This window comes from Stegastes partitus, unplaced genomic scaffold, assembly GCF_000690725.1.
Source record: "Stegastes partitus isolate 25-593 unplaced genomic scaffold, Stegastes_partitus-1.0.2 Scaffold103, whole genome shotgun sequence".
Lineage (NCBI taxonomy): Eukaryota > Metazoa > Chordata > Actinopteri > Pomacentridae > Stegastes > Stegastes partitus.
The window spans coordinates 467,586-491,262 of record NW_007577834.1 but is presented as its reverse complement, the minus strand read 5'-3'; the positions used below and the strand labels follow the sequence as shown (position 1 = coordinate 491,262).

General features: G+C 42.1%; 1 protein-coding gene across 1 annotated transcript in view; it reads right to left on the bottom strand.

The window, feature by feature from the left end:
* Positions 1–23,141, bottom strand: part of dop1a (DOP1 leucine zipper like protein A) — a 28,802-nt gene extending 5,661 nt beyond the window's left edge. Inside the window, exons 1-25 of the mRNA XM_008277617.1 lie at positions 22,830–23,141; positions 20,737–20,932; positions 20,214–20,395; positions 19,938–20,108; positions 18,257–18,446; positions 17,393–17,491; positions 16,872–16,971; positions 15,673–15,782; positions 14,765–14,879; positions 14,503–14,623; positions 13,475–13,594; positions 13,111–13,228; positions 10,077–10,343; positions 7,432–7,957; positions 6,939–7,222; positions 6,689–6,841; positions 6,495–6,595; positions 6,057–6,322; positions 3,786–5,913; positions 3,416–3,527; positions 3,013–3,195; positions 1,210–1,335; positions 777–911; positions 368–423; positions 102–206 (exon numbers count right to left, since the gene is read on the bottom strand). Coding sequence (XP_008275839.1) covers positions 102–206; positions 368–423; positions 777–911; positions 1,210–1,335; positions 3,013–3,195; positions 3,416–3,527; positions 3,786–5,913; positions 6,057–6,322; positions 6,495–6,595; positions 6,689–6,841; positions 6,939–7,222; positions 7,432–7,957; positions 10,077–10,343; positions 13,111–13,228; positions 13,475–13,594; positions 14,503–14,623; positions 14,765–14,879; positions 15,673–15,782; positions 16,872–16,971; positions 17,393–17,491; positions 18,257–18,446; positions 19,938–20,108; positions 20,214–20,395; positions 20,737–20,874 — 5,906 coding nt within the window. The 5' untranslated portion in view covers positions 20,875–20,932; positions 22,830–23,141. The remainder of the gene's footprint in view (positions 1–101; positions 207–367; positions 424–776; positions 912–1,209; positions 1,336–3,012; positions 3,196–3,415; positions 3,528–3,785; positions 5,914–6,056; positions 6,323–6,494; positions 6,596–6,688; positions 6,842–6,938; positions 7,223–7,431; positions 7,958–10,076; positions 10,344–13,110; positions 13,229–13,474; positions 13,595–14,502; positions 14,624–14,764; positions 14,880–15,672; positions 15,783–16,871; positions 16,972–17,392; positions 17,492–18,256; positions 18,447–19,937; positions 20,109–20,213; positions 20,396–20,736; positions 20,933–22,829) is intronic.
* Positions 23,142–23,677: the final 536 nt, after the last annotated feature.

Below are 23,677 nucleotides of genomic sequence, written 5' to 3'. Positions count from 1 at the left end.
TGACAATTTCAAGTGTGTATAAACAAACAATTCCCCAAGGTCTTGTGAGGATAAACAGACCCCGTAGGTCAATGAGGAGGAGAAAAGGAAGAGAAACCAACCCCAGAATGAGAAACTGTCCAGGGGCAGGCAGGCCTAACTGTACAGAGTCCTTCAGCAGTGCCAGCAGAGATGGCCAGCTATCAACTAAACTGGAAACAGGAATCCTAAGAGAGAGGGAATAATCATAAATGCAAAAAAGTCTTAGTGGTTCTAAGGCTCTGTACAAGTGTGATATTTTTGGAAAGCAATAGTGGTATCCTGTGCAATAAATAGCAACAAATATGTCGTCTAAATATATGCTGATGCTGGGAAGCAGCGTACTCACCTCTGGACATAGGCATAGAAGAACTGCAGCATGCAGACCTCCAACGAGAGGTGCTTCTGTGGAACAGTGGAAAAATACAAACGTAAATTAAAAGAGTCAAAGAACTCATGAAAAAACTCTAAATAAAACTAAAGGGACTAAATTTAAAACAACATATATTCCTGGTAGTAGTCCTCATTATTACCCACTTCATGTTCTGTGGAATAATTAATGAGTGTGTTCCAGTTCTAGTGCTGTAATGCAAAATTAAAAACTTGAGCTTGTGTTGTGTGACCAGCCAAATCTGTGATGTTGTTATACACTGGCAGCAAATCTTACAGCTCTTCACTGATTTATGCCGAGAGGAAAAAAAAAAAAGATCAAATGATTTAAACTCATGGACGTCAGCAACAAACACTTGAAAACCAACCTTGTCTCTCGCAATGGCAGGCGGCTGTTTCAGGACCTCTTTAACTGTCTGCATAACAGTCTCAGTGCGCATGGCACTCACTGAACGAACCAGCTCCACCAGCAGCAGCTGCTCTTCACTGGCTACAGGAATCACCTGAAAGACAAGCGCCATGAACATGCAATAGGACAAACATAATGATTTAAGAGTGGACTCAGACTGAGACATACTAGAGTCTGGGCATCTCTTGAAAGCAAAGCTAAAGAGAGAGCAAACAGAAATGTGCTGCCATCATGTTTTACCTGCAATACAGTTTACTTCAGCATGCTCATACAAACCACTACACTCTGCTGCTTACTACAGTGAATACAATGTAAATAAAATAGGATTTCAGCGCATCAAGACAATAACAGACATAATGATTAAAAGTGTGGGTGGACATTTTCTTATTTACCTTATTTCGGACTGGAGTCTTGACCTGTTTCCTCTCATTCCAAACGTAGGCTATTGCTGCCATGAAATGAGCACCATGGTTCATGGAGATTGGACCAAGCAGCTCCAGGATCTGCTGACGGAGGTTCTGTAAAACCAATGTCAGCAAGGAGGTGCGATTAGACATAAACAAGTGACAGCTAACCAGGCAAACAGTTCAATCCATACTGTCACTGCTAACTTCCTACAAAAACCTTTCAATGTACCTTGTAGTGTGATGTGTTAGCAAAAACACAACTGCATGCAAAAAGTGCATTACAGTTTACTGTCCAAACACTTCAGGGGAAACACTGAGGGGGCAGTCGAGAGGATGAGTAAGAAGACAGAAGATGAGGAAACAAGACTGATATCATATCCAAACATCCGCATTTATCATATTACGTTACACAAATAAACTGTCAAACATCATTTTTATGATGTGAAGTTATTTGGCCTTCAATTATTCCTCCTCCAGGGACACAGGCCCTATAATGATTACAAATTGTGTTCAGTGCAGAATAAAAATCACCATATTATCTCAGTGAAAATTCCATTTCCACATTTCCACCCACCTTCAAATACAGAGCTATTATTTCAGAGAAAACAGTCCTTTGCCACCAGTAATGAGATTCTGTTCCTACTGACGTGGTCAGTATTAAAATCTGTATGCATTCAGATATTAAGCCAAATTGCCCACATTCTCAGGTAAGCTCTGGGACTGTTTTTCTATTTGCCTTGTACGCTGCACACACCAGATTCTAGGGAAGTGTATCACAAAGTGGGATTAGATGATTATCCAGCTAACAAAGTCAGAGTTTATCAGTAAAACAAAGCTGTCTTAACAACAGTCACTTGTGCTTGCAGGGCTATAACCTGATCCACACCTGTCAACAGCAAAACTGCTGACAGGACGAATAAGTTTACAAAGTCGGAAATAATAATGAGACATCGATGCTTTAATAGATCACTTAAATCAATTTTCTCTTTCAGTCTGTTTATGTTTTACTCTGTTTTTAAGCTATAGGATTTCTGATAGTGTCAATGCTTTGTCATTCTTATTCAGTCATTACAACTCAGAATAACACAAGAAGCCTGCGCAACAATTGAAAATAAAAGCTAAAGATCCAGTTGCCTTTAATTACATAGATAATGCAGCAACTGTTAAATATTTTGAATTAGTATAAATACCACATATACACTTACTCCATACCAAAGAACCATATAACAATTCCAGTACCTATTACAAACCTTATCTTTATCTTTTTCTGGATTTTTTTCATTTTCTAATTACAATTACATCCATTGTAACATCTCTGAGTCTTTAGTCTAACCAAATTTACACACGTCTCACACGTTCACCTCAGATCATAAAAAGCACTTCATTTATGATTCTGCATATGTTGCTTTTAATTCACAAAGCTGTCTCTTCCACATGTTTGTGCTGAGAGCTGTGTAGGTAAATCCAGAGGTAACAGATGCAGGTGTTAACCAACCAGATACAATAGAATCTGAATAGCCTGAACTTGCTTCTTGGTAGAGCTCTTTGTCTGTGGGTGATGTCCTAAAAACTAATTTGCCTTTATCCAATGTGCTTTTTATGGACGCAAAAAGGGGCACAGTCAGGGTTATTATCACAGACACTCCACTCAATTTCCTTATTTAGCCGTCATGACATAAGTTCAACGGTTTGAGCTTTTTATCATGTGTCTAGACTTGCTACATTTGCATTAAAATACAGTATTGTGTCATTGAATGAACAACCATGAATACATAATGCCTGACGTACCTTTGTGGAGCCAAGATTGATGTTGGAAGTGGAGGCAGCAGAGGCAGCGGCGGGCTTGTCGGAGTTGTCAGCCTGGTGGAGGACGCTCCACAGCAGGGTGACAGAAGACATGATGGTGTGGAGAATGGACAAGATGCCTGAACGAGCCTCGGCCAGGTGCTTCTGGTCAACACTCACTTGTAACTGAACAGCAGAATATGCAACAAGACACTCAGTAGTGGTATACTGGTAAGTAATAGGCAAAAAACCAAAAATAATAATGATATAAATCATCCTCAGTAATGTATTAAATAGGGACATGTATTTCTATTATACAATAAAGACAACTTAATTTAAAATTGTTTCACACTAAGTATGTAAAGGGCTGTAACCGTTTACTGAGGTTGGTGCATGGTGCCCTCACCTGGTGATACTGGGAAGTGGGATCGAGCAGGCAGTAATGGATGATGGCTGTCACCCCCTCCAGCACAGTTAGAATCAGGTCAGGAGGGATGCAGAGAGCCATCCACTGGGGTCTAGATGATAGAAGGAGTGTATGTAATTTTAATAACACATGTTTTTAATTTACATTATTCAACATGTCAACACACAAAAAAATCTAAATTTTACACATTAAGCAAACTTACAATATCCAACTGAAAAATTATGTACAAGTGAGAAATTGCATTAGATGGTCAAGGGTGCCATCTGGTGACCAAGCCTCTATTTGCACTTTATTGTATTGTACTGCCCGTATATTATATAGTAAATAGGATCAATCCAAACATGAATACCTGGTGTCAGATAGGCCAGTCTCGTAGCGGTACTGCTGGAGAAGGTTATCCAGGTTCCTGCACAGCTGCAGAGTGACTGAGGCCACCACCCTCCTTAGCACTCTCCCCATGTAAGGAAGAGTGGCTGTGATGAGTCCTATCCACTGGGGATGCATCTTACATGCATGGTGCTGATGCAGGGCCCTGATCACTGCACACAGGAACATACCCTGTGCTGTGATCGGTTGTCCGTGGAGGTACTGGAGTGATGTCATTGGCTGTTGAGGGTTGACATGCTCCACTTCCCCACCAAGGATCTCAAAACCTGCTCCAGCACTGCCTCCTGTCCCTCCGCCTCCTGTCCCTCCTCCGACAGGTCCTCCTTCCCCTCCTTCATCAGCTGGCACCAGGACTCTGTGCTCAAGAACAACTAGACTCTGCAACAGTCTGAGCAACTGGGACTGGACGGCACTACAGCTGTCTATCTGGTCCTCTGAGAGGTTGATTACGCTGTCCTCTGAGAGACCTTCCTCCACCGTGTTCACGTTGACCCCTGCCACCCGCTGCTCGTGCCATTTCTGGGCACTGAATATGGAAGAGAGGAGGCAATGGAGAACCACCTTCTGTACTTTGCACTTAGAGAGGACATCGCTGATGAAACTAGCAAAGCCCTTCGCTGAGCCACCTGTGACTTTGGCGAGCTCACTGAAAAGGAGAGTTAAGACCTCCACACTGGTCAGCTGCATGGCCCGGTTACCTGCCAAGTCCTGAGGGCCTGCTGACACGTGGGCAGAGTAATAGCTTCGCAGGAAGTAGAGACAGAGCGAGATGATGATCTCTAGGTACATGGCACTGCGAAATGAATGGGAGTGGGAGTCCTGGGGGATGGGGCAGTAAAAGTCTTTGCCCATGACAGAGACCCTGTGACGAGCTAGAAGGTTTTGGAGCAAAGAGAGCTGTGGAGTGTAGGTGTTGTTGATGCTGGTAGTGGAGATAGCACTTACAAACCCTGAGGGAGCAGCTCTTAGCATGGCTGCGATGGCTGACAGGGAGTGGAGGGTCCGGGAGGAGTCATACAGCTGAAGGTAGAGCAGGACATGCTGGTAAAGAGGATGGATGTTAAAACGAGGTGGGGCAGTGGATGATCTGCGTCCTGTGACACTGACACCCCCGACAGTTCCCCCAGAGCCGCTGGGTGAGCCAGTGTCACTCTCAATCTCTGATACCTCTCCTTCCCCACAGCTGTACCAGTTCTCTAGATCCAGACTGTCACCAAAAAAGATACTGGGTGGACGCAGTTTGTCAGCTTGATTTGCTGCCTTTTTCTGTCGCTCCTCGTCTTTCCTCTTTGTCTTCTTAATCTTAGGCTTTGCCCCTGGAGATTTGTCTGCCAGCCTCTCCATGATCTTCCCTTTAAGGCTGAGCTGGGTGCTGCTATGGCTACGTTTGCGGGCTTGAGGATCGTCTACTTGCAGGTTGTGGTCTGGGGTGGCTGGATCGGAGCTGTCTGGCAATGTGACGATGGAAGGTGATGAACTGTGGCGAGTGATGCCCTCTTTGTGCTGCTCCTCTGCTGAGAAATCAGCTGTTGTGACAGAGAGAAACTCCAGTGTGCCTCCAGCTAACATCTCTGGCAAAGTTTGGCGATTGGGGCCATGAGGAGGACAACAGTCCAGACGGGGACCAGTGGAGGTATCTGAGGAAGTGCTGTCAGAGTCTGTTTGGGGCCAGTTTTCAGGTGGAGGTGGGATTTCAAGAGAGCCCTCATCTACCAAATTCAGAACTCTGTCAATGAGCTCTTTTATCACACAGGACACAACTTCCTCTATAGAGTCCTCAGACATGTCATCTGAGGAACCAGGTTGTTGGTCTGAGCCATTTGCTGTACTGTTGACCCCCTCTGGTTCCTCAAAGCTGCCATTTTCCACTGTAGATGAATGAGAACCACTGGATCCTGAGCTTTGGGCCTCCACCTGTTGGTCAGCAGGCTGATATTCACCAGCTAGCTGCAAGTTTTCACTGCTCAGGCTCAGTATAGACAGACTATCACTCAGGGGGTTGACAGTGAGGCAGAACGGCTCCATGTCACCTATTACCAGGCCTCGGAGATCCTCCTGTCCAACCCGTTCACCTTGGATCTGACTGAAGTCTAATGAAAAGAAAGATTAAAAAAAAAAAAAAAAATACAGTTAACATGATGTGACAACACTGATGCATAAGACGTTATTATCATCAAGAATCCCCATCATTATCAACAGAACTGAAAAAAAAGAGTTAAAGGCCATTTCTCACTGTCTGAGAAGCCAGAGTCTCTGGTGTAGATGGGCTCTGATTGCTCTTGTTCAGGTGGTTCAGGAAAGACCTGGGCCCAATGGCGCTGCGCCTGTACCCTCTGAATAGAGACTCGATGGGTCTTGGGGTGGAGCAGAAGGAGGAGGAGAGGTTCGAGGACCCGGGCTATGTCATGTCTCTGAAGGACTTGATTTAACCAAGCTCGACCAACAGCACTGGTACATGGATCCCAATAACTCAGGCTGTCTAGCATGATGAAAAGAGATCTGAAGGACAAAGTGACAAGAAGTGAGGAGAGGAGAATAGTGCAGATAACAGAAAGATGAACACATGAAAAGATATCACAAGAGCAGGCGATAGCTGCAAACAACTGCAGTAATGGTAGACCTGTTCAATAAATCAGCATTGATTCCTTGTGCTCACCAGATTTAAACATACCTGTCAAATGTGCGACTGAAAGGAGAAGACTTGGTGATGTTCAAATCTCGCGTTAAATGCCACAACACAGAGAACTTGACGTGGGCTTCCAGTCGAATTCTCTGAAAGAAAACAGGCAAGTCAGCACAAGCAAAGAAAAGTGAGTATGTGTACTTTTGTGTGATTTTGCCTGGTGATGTGACCACTGTGCTGACCTTGTCTCTGTGCATGAGTTGCTGGCTGATTACGTCCTCACAGATGCTGGAAGAAGGAACCAGGTTGTGGAGCTGGTAGAAGAGCTCCACGCTGCGCTGATGGTGCTGAGGTGTTCCTTCATTCAGTTGGTCCCACAATATCAGAGCCACACTCTGAACGAAAAATAGAAAATTAAACAGGGTCGCCAGTGTCACAAAAACAACAAAAGACCAACAACAACTTCATTGTATCCTGAAACCAGATTTGTACCTTGAAGAAGTCTGTCTTGTCAGCAATGTACTTAAGGATTCCCTGAGTGAGTGGTGGCCTGATGACCACAGCCACTCGACCCTGGCTGGGGCTCATGGGCTGAGTGGACTCAGAGCCACCACCAGATGCCACACTCTCAGCAGTCACCATGGCAACTGACTGGGTAAGTCCCACAAGGTCCATGAGCAAGGAGATGGCAACGCCCTGCAGGCTGAAGTCATTGGCAAGGCAGCAAGCATCCATCAGTGTCTGCAGCCACACTGGCAGCCGGACCTGCTCATTGTCTGCAAGAAAGCAGGAGGTACATTAAAACAGAATATATTTATTTTGCACTCAAAAGGTTTATTGCCTTGCATGCATGTACGTTCAGAAACTCCCCTTTTCTCCAGATACAGAAATGCTCTGCTGTGTAAGAATGGCAATAGTTTGCATCCTCTATGGATTTAATGAAAGAGAGAGATTTCCTCAATTTGTTAAGTGTTTTGGTGCTTACCAAACTGCTCTTCCTGTGTGGGTGAGGACTTGAGGTTGCCTTCTGCGATGTAGACAGGGAAACTGGAGCATTCTAGGAAGAGCTGGCAGGCAGCAGTGAAGGCAGCGACACACTCTCTCTGAAGCATAACAGATCCTGTACACGACTCCACATGATCACTGTGCTGGGAGCCCTCTGAAACCGGGAGCCCTAAGTGCATGATCTCACCTCTTTGACCGTCAGCTTTGTCTACCTGCCCAGGAATAATGTACAAGGTGATGAGGCGGGAGAGAAACTGCTGGAAGTGTTCCAGGCAGCACTGCATGACTGGTTTGTCTAGAGGCTTAGCCTGACATGGGCCTGAGGAACGACGGCCTGTTTTCAGTGTAGGGTGGGGATGAGGGGTTCGCTCTGTCTCTTCAGGGCCGTCTCCTTGGTACTGGACAAAATCTGTAAAGCCACTTTCGGAAGAGCGACTGCTGGGTGGATTTTCCCCATCTTCAAACACCTCCCCACTGCCAGGTAGCTCCAGAGTGGAAGACAGAGTCTATCAAGCAAAGTGCAGACAGCAAAGGAGAAAAAAAAAAACACATGTTGCTCAGTAACTACAAATACAGAAAGCATTTTATGCATTTCACATAACAATGACACATTATCCATCTGTCTTTTGCCAGTCTACAAGGCACTCATCACATCAACACCAAATGAACAAAACCAATAAAAACAAAGGTCCAACAAAACTAACAACTGACTGGTGCATGTGCACACCTAGACAGTCCTGAGTAGAGATCTAATCAGGCAACATAACACTTGTATAATTAGATGACAGGGGTGCAAGAAGTACAGTCAACTGTCACAGCAGATGTTTTAACCTGTCACAGTATGAAGAGCACAGGTGAAGCCTAATAAAGGCTCACTCCAATTAAATGTCCCTGGAAGTCATTCCAGTGAGCCAGCATGTACAATATTGTGGGACCTGGAACAGATCCATCGGAATGAAATGCAATCTTAATTAAAATTATTAATTACAACTGTGCTTTCTCTTTTTATTTACATACCCAAAGTATGGGTATCGGATTTGGCAAAAGAAAAACTGTACTTCACATGAGATAATGTAATTTGTCTAGCACCATACACCAATTACACTAATACATATGTAGACATCTCTTTATTATCTCTGAATCTATAAGGCTCATCAGACAACGATGCTGGACACGATATGGCAATACTTGTGGCAGTATTGAATATACAAAACTTTTGTATCACACTTTAAATGCAACTTACATAATAAAGCACCTTGATTTCCAAGGTTTTAATTCAGCATTCACCACAAATATCTTATCTTAAATTGAATCAAATGGCTTTTTCTGAATTAAACTTTGAGAAATTGCAGGGAAATTGCAACATGTATGATAATGCAACACAAAATAGCAGACTTTATTTACACTCCCAACACCCAGAACAAGTCTGTAATTTATTCAGTTAAAATGTGTAATCTACCTAGTAACTATACTATTAGTTGTAATAGTGGAGGTCTCTCATTAGACAAATAAACGCCTGTGCTGTGTTCTGAACACTGGTCTGTATATAGTGAGGCTGTGTACACAGCTGCTGGCTCGGCCCTGAGGGACTTGTACACACTCAACTGTACACCAGGGTCGCATCTTGTTGCAGACAGACTGACAGATTTAAGTTCTTACAATTCTTTGTCGCAGTCATCCTTTGGGGGCCTGAGGGCTTCCTGGGATACAGTTTGATCGAGGCAGCGTGCGCATTCTGGAGCCTGGACTCAGATGGCACGTTAGCTAGAACGGTCCCTATATGCCCCTCAGGGTGGGGGTGGGGGCGTTATAGTGTTCGGGGGATGTATGCAGGATGTTTTCCACTCCGATGAATACGACACACCCTGGAGGCATCTCAGGCTAGTTTACTCTTCTACTTCCTCAGAGAAAAAAAAGGGCTCAGCTGTTGGGTAACCATCTTCTGTCTTTCTAATCGTCCTCTCTACTGCCCCTCACGGGTCTACCTCAATCCATCCTGCCCCTATCCATCTCTGGGCATGGGGCTGACAGACTGAACTTTAAATCATGCCTCACTGGCCTCTTTCACTTAAACAACCAGGTTGCTGGACAAGGACCAGGAGGACCAGGACGGCCAAACGAAGCATTTGTTCTGAACAAGTCTTCAAATGCCTTGTGTCAAGGGAGTGTGGGATGGCAGGGCCACCCAGCCAACTGCAGTACAGGCCAGGAGGCTGGCAGGCGGCAACAAGAGGCCCTGTTCAGGGACCAGGACACACCATCAGAGCCTAAACTGATGGGTTTTTGGGCAATAACTTGGAGGGTAAGTGGGTCACATGGATTTGATGTGTCTATGGCAGCAACAAGGCCTATGTGTTTTTCAAAAGACTTTTTAAAGGATCAGAGACAGAACAGAATTATCAGCTGGAAATGTTTTTCAAAGTCACGGGATAGCCTAGTAGTAGCTTTTGTTTTGGTGCTTGTGAATAGTTTTCATCTCTAACTGACAACTACGGTTTGCAGATACTCTGATCGTATAATTACTAAAGTAACAGGAAAACAACAGCACTTCTCAATAATCTGTGCCTGCTTCTGATCAAAAATAACATTTCACTACCATGGAACATTTTCAAACATTTTCCTCACCCGTTTGTCCTCTGTGTCTCTACTTTTGTCCTTTACTGAATTGGAGGAGTTGCCAGTGGAGTTGGAGAGGCCCTGAGCCTGGGGGCCTGAGGGCAGGGCAAGTGGGGACACCAGGGGAGGTTGCACTTTACTGAGGATCTTGGAGCACAGTCGAAGGCAGTGGGTGAGCTCCCCGAGGCCGAGAGCCTGCAAGTGACAGGTCAGAGCCGCCACCATCCGCAACAGCAGCTGAGGGAGATGCTCTGTCTGGATTTCTATGTACGTCTCCTAGAAATGTTGACAAAAGTTGAAGAAAATGCTCAATTGAGGAATATAAGTGTAAGTACTGGGCATCTGGAAGAAGATAAACACAACATGATGTTGCTTAAGTTGTTAGCTACATCCAATGCTGTTCTTTGACTTTAGACATCAAAATAATTCTAACATTTTGCTTGAATGATTGTTGATAAAAATATGACTCATGTGTTGAATTATCTTTTGTACATCTGGTTGTCAAAAAGAAAATCTCAAGCCCTTAACCAGTGCATGAATACTATAAGTATTTGTCTTTTTTAAACACATATCAACCAATTTTATGTTTTCTTGTTCAAACAAAAATCTTTCACATCCCTGTTCTAGTGCAGTTGCAGATGGTCTTTTACTGTACAACTGATAAACTTGCAGGACAAAATGCTATCAACCACTGTTGGGTTAAGTTTAAAAATATCAATAATCAAAATAATAACTACATAAAAATCACAACATGAGAATGCATATCCAAAAATGTCTTCTTCTCTGTTTTTGTAAGTTAAAATGTAATCATATCTTGTCTTTCATTGACTAAAAATAATCTTTGTGTGCTCAGTCCGAATTCAATTATTTATTTGGTCGCCTGATCATAAAATATACTGGACTTATGAATCTATATGGAAGTACTTTTTACTCAACAAGCAAAGCACATTTTTATGAAACAAAAACAAAAACAAAACTCAAATGACAAAATAAGCATTAAATCATGGAGTACAAATATGTGAGCACTGCAGTAGCATGTAACTGCATGCAAGCTTAACAAAAAGCACATACACACTGGGCAGAGATTTCATTTTCACAAGATCCACACCAAACAGCCAGGGTAAGTTTTGACCACATGTAATGACTGTTATAATCCCATGGGATCATGTTCTTATTTGACATTACAATATGATAACAAGTCAAGTTGTTCTGAAATGATCACTCAAAGCAGGGAAGGGACAAAGATGGCCTGAGGGATGTTGGCAGGACGTTGCAGAAATGTTATCGTAGCCTCAGTGAAGCAGGGTGAGGTGATAAAGCAGGAAAGAGCAGTACTTTACCTGGCAGATTACCCTCATGCTTCTAGTAGGCTTCAAGGAGAAAGAGCAGATAGTTTGAACAGACAGGAGCAAGCAGAGCACAGGCCACACAACACTTGACAGACACACACACACAGGCCCACACACACACTCTCATTCTCTCTCTCACACACAAGAATTACTCACGCACACACACATGCACTCACGCACACACACAAGCTTTTAGACAGGGTAATAAAAGAGTGTGGGATTTCCAAACTATTCAGATTGGAAATACAGTTCAGACAAGCACACGGTATCTCTAAGAAGATGCAAACAATATCTTAGGCAGGGAAATAAACACACAGGCTTTTTAAACCCGTGTAGGGATTGCACACACACAACACACAGATACAGAAGAGACAGGAGGAACACACACACACCCTAATGGTGACCGTAACATCCTGAGACTGGACCCAGAAACCGAATTGAATGACAAATCTGACAACATGGATGTCAAATTGTAAATGTTTGTGGAAGGTACTTGTAGGAAACATAGGGGATTGAAGGAGGAGGTGTGTGAGTCAAGAGGGAGTGAGAGAATGAGAATGAAAGCCCAAGCAGGGGTGACAAAGAACTGCAGGGGAGGTGAGAAAAGATGTGGTAGAGAGATACAGAAACAAAGAGGAAACTTGTGAGAAAACAGAATTCTGTGAAGGAATGAAAATTAAAACCTTAAATAATAGGGTGAAAGAATGACCAACACAGACTAAGGATGTCACAAGAGCTGGTTCATCTGTACTGAGTCGACATCAAAATTTTAAAACTGTGAAGTAGCTGCTGGAGATACTGGGCAACAATAATAACAACATGTAGAACTGCTGTGTTGTTTGTGAGATAATACAGTTAACAACTGTAGTAGCAATGCTGCAAACAAAGCATTCACAAAATGCTATTTGTTTAGGCTAATGCAGCAAAAGCACATAGTGTGACCTCAGTGTTGCTTGAACATTAGTGGGTTACTATCAGTACAGCTGTACGCAACTGTGATTTTGTGTTTTAACAAACTGCGGGTGTGTAGCAGTTCTTTTTATGGCATTGAACTTAATAACGTCAGTGGTATTGGAAGAGACTAACAGAGTTTTGGTATTGTGACATCCCTGGTATCGAGTTAAAAAAAGACAGCAAATGAAAAACTGAGCAAGAAAGACACTCACAAGAGATCAAGAAGTACAGAGAAAATATTAACAATGAAAAGAACAGCATTAAAACGCGTGACAGGAAATGAACACAAGAAATAAAAGTTTAACAGTTTTATAGTAAAATATTTGTAAAAGCAAAGACAGAAAGAAAAGATCAGAAAAAAGGCAAAATTAGACAGAAAGAAAAACAGAAAGAAAAAACAGAAAGAAAAAGATAGAAAAACAGAAAGAACAGAAAGAAAGAAAAACAGAAACAGAAAGAAAAACAGAAAGAACAGAAAGAAAAACAGAAAGAAAAAACAGAAAGAAAAAGAAAGAAAAACAGAAAGAACAGAAAGAAAAAACAGAAAGAAAGAACAACAGAAAGAAAAAGAAAGAAAAACAGAAAGAACAGAAAGAAAAAGAAAGAAAGAAAGATAAAACAGAAAAAGAAAAAACAGAAAGAAAGAAAAAACAGAAAGAAAAAGAAAAACAAAGAAAAACGGAAAGAAAGAAAGAAAGAAAGAAAGAAAGAAAGAAAGAAAGAAAGAAAGAAAGTCTCACCAAGGAAACTATATCCAGTAGAAAATCAACCAGCTGACAGAACTCCACCAAAGAGAGCTCTGGAGGATCTAAGCTTCCAGCATGTCGTGTTGCACGTGTGCTGCTGGTTACTGTTCTCCTGCAACAGACGAATATTGTAGATTATTGTTAGATGATAGAGAATGATGCAAAATGGGAAAAGCATCCAGGCACACATTAGGCTCCGGCTTCCAGAGAGCAGAGCAGTGATTCAACACCACAACGTACCCAAACCAGCGGAGCAGACCAGTGACATTACTTCAAGTAAAAAAAAAATCCCATCCATCATTATCATCTTTATGTTTCTGTTATAAGCTAATTGGTGATTTAAGTGTTTTTAACAGACCTGCAGCACTCCTCAAACCAGCGAGCGATGTAGTCCCACATATAGTATGGTTCAAAAGAGTTGAACAGGAGATTGGCTGTTTTAATCAGTTCTGCCGTCTTCTTGTTCTCTCGTAGTTTACTAGGAAAGAAAACAAAATTAGCATCATGCCATTCATGATTTTCCACCATCTCTTTAACAGTGCTAGAGTCTGTATCAATTATAGAACTGGACATGAGGGATGAATTCTGTAAGCAGATAAAATAATTCTAAGTCCTGTCTTTTTTCCACTTTTAATCAATTTCTTTTTATCAATAAATAACATAAAAATAACACCTGACACATCTGATAATATTTGTCTTCGTTACTATATCATACAGAGGTCAGCTAATCTGTTCAGACCACTTGTGACCATAAGAACCACTCAGTTTACAAGAGGACTAGCATGATGGCTTTGTAGTATTCCATTAAGAAAACTCTGTCTTCTCCTTATTGTACAGCATGAAACTTACCAACAACTGAGTGTTTTTTTGTGATTTGTAAGCTCACAAGAGCTAAGGCGGTTTTCCCACACCATCACCTGTCACTGTCTGACACCATGTATCTGCTTGCATGGCGTTTGTTGTAGTTTTGCTTTTCTTGTGTCTGAGTGATTTATGTATTTGATGTACTGTCTGTGCTTCTTTTACGTTTGTTTATAATATTGTCTTCAGTCCATATTTCTATTGGCATTATTGTTCTTTATGTATGTCAGACAATGCGTAAAATATGCATATAATGGTGTCACATAGGTTTTTTTTTTTCAGAACGTTCATGAAGAATCTCTCTAATGTAATTTTAATCTTATTTTGTGTTTTTAGGGTGACACTGTAACATCTGTCTCCTGACTAGAAAGACCAAATAGCTATTTAGAGCAGTGCACTGTCCTTGTCAAAAACAGGTAATACATAACTGGGGTCACAACAACATTGTCATCACATGGTCCATTTATGCATTATCATAACACAAGTCTGATCAACCAAGAACGGCGAGTAGTAGACTGGACTGACCTGCTGAGGTGTGTGTGATCTTTGCTGAATGGACTCTGGTTTTGGAGGTCCAGCTCTGTTCGGCACTGTGTGTGAAGAGTCCGAAACACCTCAATCAGAACATCTTCCAGGATGGCTGGCCCTGGGGAGACACAGCAGAGTATGTAATATATCCAGAGAACAAATTCACATTCAGTTTATGTTACAGGCTGCTTGCACAACACGTTCTATATTTACAACACTAACTAGACAGTTGGTGTCGACACAATGACACACTGATTACCAAGTTCTGGTTTGTCCAGCAGACTGATTAAGATGCGAAATGGCTTAAGGTCATGCATGAGAATGCTCTCCTCTTCTCCGCCTCGGGCTTTGCCCTGCAAGATCCCCACCATTGCCTGAAAGCACAACGAGACACACACAGACACACACACACAAACCTCTGTTACAGTAAAGATCAAAAATGTCTGTTAACTCCAGAGCTCCTTTCAACACAGTAGAAGGCACATTCCTTTGCTTTTCATCTTTTTTTGTCAGTTTCAGTTTTTTATTATAGACCTAATTTCATATTTGCATTGAAGTCCTTTCATTTATTCTTTTTTTGTGTGTTTCACGCTTCGTCTGCCACATAATCGGCTGAACCATAGAACAGACGGTCCCTGTAGTATCAACCTTCTCCCTGTGGAGGGAGCTCCAATAACTAGCTCTGAGCAAATGGCCAAGGAGCCAAAAAAACAAACCAAAAAATGATTTCAAAAACAAAACTTCCCCTCCTGGCAATTCTCTGTGCCCACTGTTCCAACCCCTGGAGTACCACAATGTTTCACATGCCAGGAAGGCTGGAGCTGTTCTGAGCGTGACAGGACATACTACACTAGAACTGAGAACTGTATTCAAAGCAGAGGCTGCTGGGAATAAGAGCAGGCCGTACAGTATATGCAAACCCCAGAGAGAAGGTGTGGGAGGACAAGGATTAAAGAGGATGGATGAAGTGTGCAGCAGACAAAAGAGACAAAAAAGATCTTCCAAATTTAGGACGAACTCCAACCAACACACACACTTCCCCACAATAAACGTATACATGTCCACTCTCAAGAGACATCAATCAGTGACTACTTTGGAAGCCAATTTGAAACACAAGAAACTATTTTCCATCTGCGACCTGAATATGCAATTAGCTTGAAACCTCACCTGGACCAGCATGTCCTTAGAGAAAGTGTTGAAGTAGTGGCTTGCGTGCTCCTCTGGGTTGCTCTGTCGAGTGCTGCGGGGGCCTATCATCACCCCATTGTTGTCAAAGCCTTTAAAGATCAAAAACATACAGTTAGAATCGCTTAAACACTCAGATGTACACGTAGCACATCCAAGCACAAAGAATGAAGCAAAGCACATAACCGGAGAAAGCAAATGGAGGTTGAATCTGTGCTGAGATTAACTATCTGTGTGATCAGGTACTGCTGTTTAAATGACGTCTTTCATAGTTCACCCTGTTCTTCTTCCTTCCTTTTAACCTCCTTATGGTTTTTGCCAGCATTACTAAGATTTCAGCCAAGGTACAGTAAAATATGTCTTGGACTGCTTCACCCTACAGAAGCCCGTAGGACAAAATTAGACTGGGCCTTCAATATCACTGAACCGTTAAACACAACACCAACTAAATTACAGATAGTCCAGAGACTACTCACGTCACAAAATAATATGCCCCATGGCCTAATATTTGACTCACAGATGAAATTAGAACCACACTGGACTACCTTAACCTCAACGTAAAACCCTGACCTGATTTGTTCCTTATCATTCGTGGTAAATACAGAAGTTCGGCACATTCTAACATCACAGTCATGCCAAGCTGCTTTCGCTACATAGTGTACGTTTGATACATTCAGTGTCCATGTTTTAGCCGTGCTTACACTTACCAGTGTTTTCGCCCACAGTGAGTTGCAAACAAGAGAAAATAAAAGTAAGACGATGACCAAAGCAGACACAAGTCTACTGCATGTTGTTTAAAAGAACAGAAAAAATTGAGGACACAAGCAAAGCACACATACCTGGTGTGCACGCAGTCACAAAACAGAACAGTGTGTTTGTAAAGATTGTGTATCAGGGTTCCTGCCACTGTCCACGTAAAATGTCTTGATATATTTACTCAAAATGGCTTCATTATATGTAAATAATTCTGCTGAAGTAGTGACACACAACAACTTAATAAATGAGTGAGGTAATCAATTCTGGATAGGCTTGTTCCTCAATAAATGCAAATTCTCTTACATACCCTTGTTTGAAAACTTGGAAAGTATCTCTCCATTTCTACAATATCCACAAACTACATGATGAGCAAGAACTCTGATACATTAGCGTGTCAGTACTGTGTCTGTGTGTGTATTTCGCACCCAGCAGCCAGGCGTAGAGTCTGCGGTTGAGGGACATGTCTCTTCTTAAAACCACATGCAAAGCTGCTGACAGGATCCGGATCATGTCAGGGCGAGTGGCCTGAACACAAGAGACCACAACATTTGTGACTGTGACTTATCTGTGTCCCTTTCACGCATATTAATACACACATACAAGCACACACAAGCAGACAGATTATGGGGGGAGACCTACAGATATCAAATGGGAGCTGTGTCCCAGACCAGACAGGTTCAGAAATATTTTGAGGGGAAGGATTTAACAAGTAGACAGCATAAGTCACCGAGCTGGCTGCTAAAGAGGCCTCATAATTATCACACACATGCATCTGCAAACACACAGACATAATAACAACGCTAATTAATACTAATACTAGCCGGTATATCAATATCAGAGTAAATATTTTGGTGTGAAAACCAGCACACATAAAGACCATTATCATGCAACAGACACCTCTTAGGTAGAGAGTTTCAGCCAAATCTCACACACACAGTTTCTTTACCTGGCTCATATGGAAGGGGAAGCAGAAGAGGATCAGGTCCAGGGTGCTCCTCTGCACCAAAACACTGGAGTCCTGGACTGAAGTACTGACCGCCTCCACCTGGTGAGAATAGAAACAATTCACTATTCAACCAATCTACATAAAATATGACACAACCCACTCACACCAATGCAGTGACCCTGGACAAAAGCTGTGCTGGCAGATGATATGATTAGGTCATCACACATCACCCTGCCTTGGTTAAAGATGTGTCAAAAAGTACTTCAGTAAATGTGATTTTGATTCACGTTTACTGACCTTTGAACATTTCATCTGAGTAGGTGCTGAGCTGAATTAATTCTTGAGACTTCTCTTAAAAAAAACAATGGAGAAAGATTGTTTGTTCCTCCATCGTGCTTTAATGCAAGATAAGTTTTATTTAGCTTGACTACTAATCTTGCAGCTATCTGCACTTCTTCCTGGGAGGGAGGGAAGGACGGACAGACAGACAGATACTCTATTCATCCCTGTGGGGAAACTTACCTTCTTTTTTCTGTTTATGTTAAGGCTTTGTTTTAATTCTTAACCAAAAAATTGCACTTGGACAACAATATTGATTACTGAAGCTAAAAACATGCACTGCTGCTAAATAAACTAAAGAAGCAAAATATCTGCATTATTTTTTTTAAGAAAGAGGTGCAACATACTTTCTAAATTAGCACCCTTGCTGAAAATGTCCTGGATGGACAGATGGATAGTGTATTCTGTATATAGCACCCTTACTGAAAATGTCAGGAGTTGAACTATATTATTCATTGAAGGGCATGCAATGCTCTCATTAAGTACTGTCAGCAAAGATATTTTTAGGAATATTCTGTCGTGTACCATGAGCTCGATGTCGCTGCCCATGACGTAGAGTTGGTCTTCCATGGAGAGCTTGCGGTTGAGGTGCAGCAAAACAAAAGACACCCCAGGAAGACGCACAGCGGGGCTGGTCAGGATGCTGCCCCACAAGGCACTGTAGAAGGCCGACTGCTCCACGGCTGAAGCTACCTTCTCCAACAAGGTGTTGGTTCTATGGTGAACACAGAAAGGACACATTTACCAAGGTTATTAAGTACATGCCAGCATTAACCTCAAACCACACTGGCGCTGCAAATGATGCAGTAGACAAAACAAAATAAAAAATGGTTTTATCAAGATATCAGCGTATCCCAAGGTGAAGGACATTTACACGAGATAAAGCTTGACCAAAAGAAATTCCAAGAGGAAGGCTGTTCCCATTGCCAAATTAGGCCCTGGCCATCAGCATGACAACTAAAAGGGATGCTAAAAGAGACACACTTAAGTTCAAGGAAGTCTTTACTCTTTTCAGGTGGATGGTACGTTTGGAAACTGAGGGCTCAGAGAAATCTGTTGATAGACGTAGCTGTGTTAGTGGTACTGTAGTAATGATCATTTCACTGGAAAATCTTTTTGTGAGTGGCCTGTGTCATTTCAAAGGTTTTTCTCATCATCAGTCAGAAAACAATATAATTTAAATGATAAACTACTGTGGTCTACTGTAGTCATCATTTAATATCCGTGAGTTATATGAGATAATGGGCCAACAGTCAAGTGTTGTAGAATTAGCACCGTGTCGTTTGGATGTTGAATGGAAAGTTGTAAAATGACTGTAGGATATGATGAAACCTTAATGTCCTCTGAGAAAAATCAAACAGCAAAAAGTAACAGGAAATGGCATTAGGAGGGTGTGAAAATGATGCAATTTCCTGGTAATGCCATCTGGCAGAAGCCAAATCAGCTCAATAATGCATAAACAAGTACTAAAACTAGAACTGGTGATAATAGAATAATCGCACAAGAAAAGCAAGGTGACAGCACACATACAAACACATAGGCCTTTATGTAAAGCAGCCATTTTGCAATGTTATACTAGAAAATGCACAGGTGTATTTATTAATATTGATTACATGTGGTTTTACTAACTGAGACACTTCAATTAATTAAAGGTAAAATTATTATTATTGTTATTATTATTTGACCTGTGGTTTTCTGGCTAAAATGAGTTTGATGGTCCACTATGTAGAAGATCTATGATGCAGGCCTCATATCAGCCAGTTGTGCCAGCATGACTTAACTGAAACTGCAGCGCCCTCTACAGTCATCTTCACATGGGAGATATAATCATTTTTCAAATGTCTGAGATATTACTCACAATTAGATGTACAAACAATTGTATGAGTGACTTAGTTAAATAAGTGAAAAATGTGCCTCTAGTCTCCAGCCTGGGTGGTTACCCTCTAGCACTTCAGGATGTTTTTCAGTAGATTGTTCTCATGATCATCAGGAGAACAAACAGTTTGTTTGAAAAGTCCACACAGAGACACAAGTCTGAGGCTATGTTCATTCTAAAATATTAATACCACAGTGACTCACATATCTCATGTATCATTCATACCGCAATCAATTCCTTTCCACATTATGCAATAAAATGCTTTTTCCTAATGGTCTATCCTAATAGCCGTCTGTGCAGTGTTTGTCTTTTCATTCCTGCTCTCCTTACCTGTCGTAGTACTCAGAACCCTCCTCCAGACCAGGCAGGACTCCAGTCAGCAGTCCCTGTAGGCCCGGTTTCAGAGTCTTTCCCAGGGGCAAATAGTAGGTCTCATAGAGCCCCAGCAGCACAGGCTTCACAGACATAGCGGCATTGGAGAGTAAAGGGAAGAGCCCAGAGCTGTGGTGACGAGGAAGACACGTTTGAGGTTACACTCTGCTTCCAGCTTAGACACATGTGACTAGTTTGCTTTGCAGGCTCTTGAAGCTGGTAGTGCAGCATTACCTATAAAGAAAGAGGTCCTTGGCCAGCCTCTTGGGTCCAATGATCTTGAAGATAATCTCATAGGTCTCCAAGGCCTTGCGGTGGACACCGCTGGGCAGGGCAGGGTGGAGGCATTGGGCCAGCCGTTTGCCTATTGTCAGCTTCTTAGGGACCACTTGGTACTTTGCATTGTTCTGCAAAACCTGAAATAGGATGCAAAAGTTAGGATGTGGGCAAACATTGTGACGACTAGAATATGATCTGTACAATTCATACAAGGGATACGATTGAAACTGATTTTTTTGTAGTCATGAAAATGTTGCATCGCTCTTACTTTAAACTCATGCAATATGGCTACATATCTACAAAAAGTATTAAATGCCATTACAATTTGTGTTTGTCAATTACAGTAAATCACTGAGGGGAGGTGTAAAACCAACTACATTTATGTGTTCTGGTTGTATGCATTCAGTCTATATGTAAATTCATAATAACACCGTTACTAGTGCAGCGTAAGCCAAGCTGTGTTCTGCCTGATTCTTACTTTATTGAGTTTGCCCAGTGCAGAGATGAGGTCTGCCCATTCACTGGAGTACTCAAAGTTCTTGAGGGCTTTGTCCACAGCTGCCACATAGTTCCTGTACTTGGAGTCACTGAGCAGCTCCACTTCCTCTGCATTCATTCTCCTGGGTGGTTATTGAGCTAATGTACAACACCAGCCACGCATATGTACATCACACCTGCAATTCAGAAAACAGAGGAGAAACGAGGTCAAAAATTAACAGAGATCCTAAGCACACTTTAGCTCACGATGTCTGTTTGTTATCTTCATGTCGGACCTTGAACCAAAAGGCCTTTCAATCAAAACCCGGCTGTATCTGGAGCCACTTTAATAGAGCGAGTCGTATAAATCAGCAGAAGCAAAGTCTGACATGAGTATCCATTACGATATATATTTCATGTGTTTGGGAATGAAACAAGACATCTGACAAAATAAATCATAAAAAAAAAAAAAAAACAATCTACAAAGTTCGGAGATAAAGAAGAGTCACTCCTACAATGCAATCCTTCAAGAACACATTTTGAAGGAATGATGTTCCAGCCAACATATGTCTGCAGACAGGAGCGGAAGAGGAATGAATCTGTCTGGTATTTATAAGTAACAGCTCCAGCATGAAATGGGTTTTTGTTGGCATGCCGTGTTGTTGAGTCCACATGGGTGACAAGAGGCTTTGTCAGGCCTGCTCCCTGGACTACACAGTGTCAACCAGGCTGACACACTACAGCTGAATCTATGAATACTATTAGACTGGCTGCATGTTCTTATTCTTATACGGTATTGTATACGTAGTTTAGCTTAGTGGTACATGCAACGTGACCTTTAACGAGACAGTGCTAATACCATATTAACATTTATCATTTGTTGCTACACTACCACAATAGTCATACTGAGGGATGCATTTTATTCATTAAATGCCAAATTGTTGTCTGAACTATCAACGTGGAGTTTGCATGTTCTCCCTGTGCAAGCGTGGGTTCTCTCCGGGTTCTCCTGCTTCCTCCCACAGTCCAAAAACATGTTGAGGTTAACTGGTGATTCTAAATTGTCTGTAGGTGTGAATGTGAGTGTGCTTGGTTGTCTGTCTCTAAAGTGTTGCCCTGCGATAGACTGGCTGGGATGGGCTCCAACCCCCCCGCGACCCTAGTGAGGATTAAGAGGTGTATAGATAATGGATGGATGACCAAGATGGACACTGGACCTGACATTTTGCAGAATCAAAATAACCTTGCCGCTTCTTGTGGTGGACAAATCATGTAACAGCAACACTGTTACTACCACTTCAAATACCTCAGACTAATTGGTTGATAGATGCACTGATGGCACACACAAATAGACCAATACGCTCTGAAACAAATATCGAAATCTTCTGATGTAAGTGGGACTCAGATTCACATATATGTGTATTGGGCTCTAACCACAGACTTTTTCTGAACATACATGACTTGTCAGAGCAGGAAATGTGACCCTAATAACATCCGCAGTGACAATTACAGTGCTTGAGGAAACCCTATCAGTGAGCCATGGTGCACAAAGCAGCCATCACTAATTCATGTTATTAATCACACCTGCGCTTCTTCTGCTGTCATGTCAAAGTGTCAGCCGTGAAACCCGTCTGTGGCACAAAGATAGACGCCTACAGGCATGTTGTTTTTCCCCTTTACGGTTTCAGACGCATACTTTCACTTGGACTTCGTGTGGTTGAGAATTCAGGGAAGTTTAATGCAGTGAAACAGACGCTAGCTTACACTTCTGCTCTCACTGAGACACAAAGTTCAGTGGTGCTGTAAAGTGCCAACAATAACAACAACACACAACCGTCCCATGTACCTCTTGTACTACACCTATATGTAAACGTTATGAGGCGGACAATATATGTTACTAAAAGCAGTATAAAAACGCCATTACAAGAGGAAATATTCCCAAAATGTTACCACCGTTATGGTAGTAGGCATAAAGGTAACAGTTACAGGGGCTAACAGCTACCTTGTCTCTAGCTAGGTGAGGTTATTACAGCTAACGCAGCGTGTACGACATTTTATTACGTTAAAATCCAAGCATATGTTAAAAAATCTTACCGTTAGGATATAGACGAGCTACTGTCATTCAATCATGTACCCGTCTCGATGGGTAAAAACGACTGACAACGTCAATAATACGACCCGTGAGCTAGCTCTGTTATTAGCAGGTTGTTTAAATGATGGGCCCGGCTCCGCTGTCAGCCGTTCAAGCACGTAAAGGTCCGCTGGCAGGAAGGCTTCGGAAGCAGACACTTGATAAGGATGCTCTACATATTCATTTTGTCTCCCGGTATTGTTCCGCCGCGGATAAATAAACAGTGGTGAGCGCATCAGTAGCTCCCAGCGCCAGAGATACAAAGCTAAACGATTGACAGTTCCCAGACTGCACTGCAGATGAGCGCTACGTCCAACCCGTAGCGTCCCACTGCTCTTCCGCATGGACGTCTTCCGCCTCCCCGCTATGCGGCGGAGACACGGCCGGAAGAGCGAACACACGACGAGCTGCGACTTCAAAATAACAGCAGCATAGTTGAATGAATTTGAAAAGTTGTTCTGTGGCTTTAGTAGTTGCAGTGTATCAATATTTTATCATATGCCATTATTTGTTTGCATGATGGCTTTGACAGATGCTCCTGTCTCCAGTCTCTGGAAGCATACACTCAATGAGCACCTTTTTGTCAATGTAATATTTATACAAGAAGTCTGCTGAACACATTTAGAGAGCAAACAAATCATATCAAAATAGAAGTTTATTATTATATACTATTACAACATTTTATGACTTCACTGTAGCTTTATTATCATTGACATTTAAATTCATGGTGGAGCAGTTTCTGTTTAGCTACAGTGCCTTCCTACAACATTCATCTTTTTCTATTTTGTTTTTTTTCTTCTTCTTCTTCTTT